At 71.6% G+C, this 723-nt stretch overlaps 1 protein-coding gene across 1 annotated transcript in view; it reads left to right on the top strand.

Annotated features, from left to right (window-relative positions):
* Positions 1 to 658, top strand: part of MNEG_15407 (hypothetical protein) — a gene marked incomplete at both ends in the record, with an annotated part of 2,137 nt that extends 1,479 nt beyond the window's left edge. Inside the window, 2 exons of the mRNA XM_014036122.1 lie at positions 9 to 185; positions 446 to 658. Of these exons, the coding sequence (XP_013891576.1) occupies positions 9 to 185; positions 446 to 658 (390 nt within the window). The remainder of the gene's footprint in view (positions 1 to 8; positions 186 to 445) is intronic.
* Between the last annotated feature and the right edge of the window lie 65 nt (positions 659 to 723).

The following is a 723-nucleotide window of genomic DNA, read 5'->3' as shown; positions in this document are numbered from 1 at the left end:
TCGCACAGGCGGGCCGCCTGGGCATCACCACCGTGGTGTCCACGGACAGTGTGCGCCACATGATGCGGTCCTTTGCGCCCCGGGAGGAGGCGCCCCTGCTGTGGGCCTCAACCTACCAGGCGGGGGAGGCGCTGCCGCAGGGCGCCGCCGGCGCGGGCAAGGCCGGCAGCAGGGAGGGTGGGGAGGTGGGTGCTGAGCTGGGGGCGCCGTTTTCGTTGCGCCGCGGGGAGCTGGTGTCGTGGGCAGCTTGCTCGGCGACATCAGCGCCAGTGGGGGCGGGCGGCCAGGGATGCGCTCAGCACTCCAGGGCTACGGCCTCCCGCTACATCGCTGGTGGCGCCGTGCAACCCGGGCACTGATCGCGCGCCGCGACCTAGTCTCCCCCTTCCCCCCCCCAGCCCAACAACCCACACTTCACCCTCGTTGTCCCCTCCTGTGCCCCCAGCCTACCCCCCAGGAGGTTGTGATTGCGGGCTACAAGGCGCAGTGCGCACTGCTGGCGGAGCCCATAGCGGCGCTGGTGGCCGGCTGTGAGGCGCGCTGCCAGAGCCTGGTCTGCGAGGGTGCGGGGGGGCTGGGGGCCACTTGGGGGCGCAGAGCCCGGCTGGCTGCATCAGGGGGAGGGGGGCGTGAGGGCGGGACAAGCAAGGGAAATTGACAGCGAGTGGGTTTGGCAACAACAATAGTGGCCTGTGCCTAGGTGGGGCCGGTTCCACCCCGCGC

This window comes from Monoraphidium neglectum (genome assembly GCF_000611645.1).
Source record: "Monoraphidium neglectum strain SAG 48.87 unplaced genomic scaffold scaffold05297, whole genome shotgun sequence".
NCBI lineage: Eukaryota > Viridiplantae > Chlorophyta > Chlorophyceae > Sphaeropleales > Selenastraceae > Monoraphidium > Monoraphidium neglectum.
The sequence above is the reverse complement of the archived record's forward strand: the minus strand, read 5'-3'. Positions and strand labels throughout refer to the sequence as shown.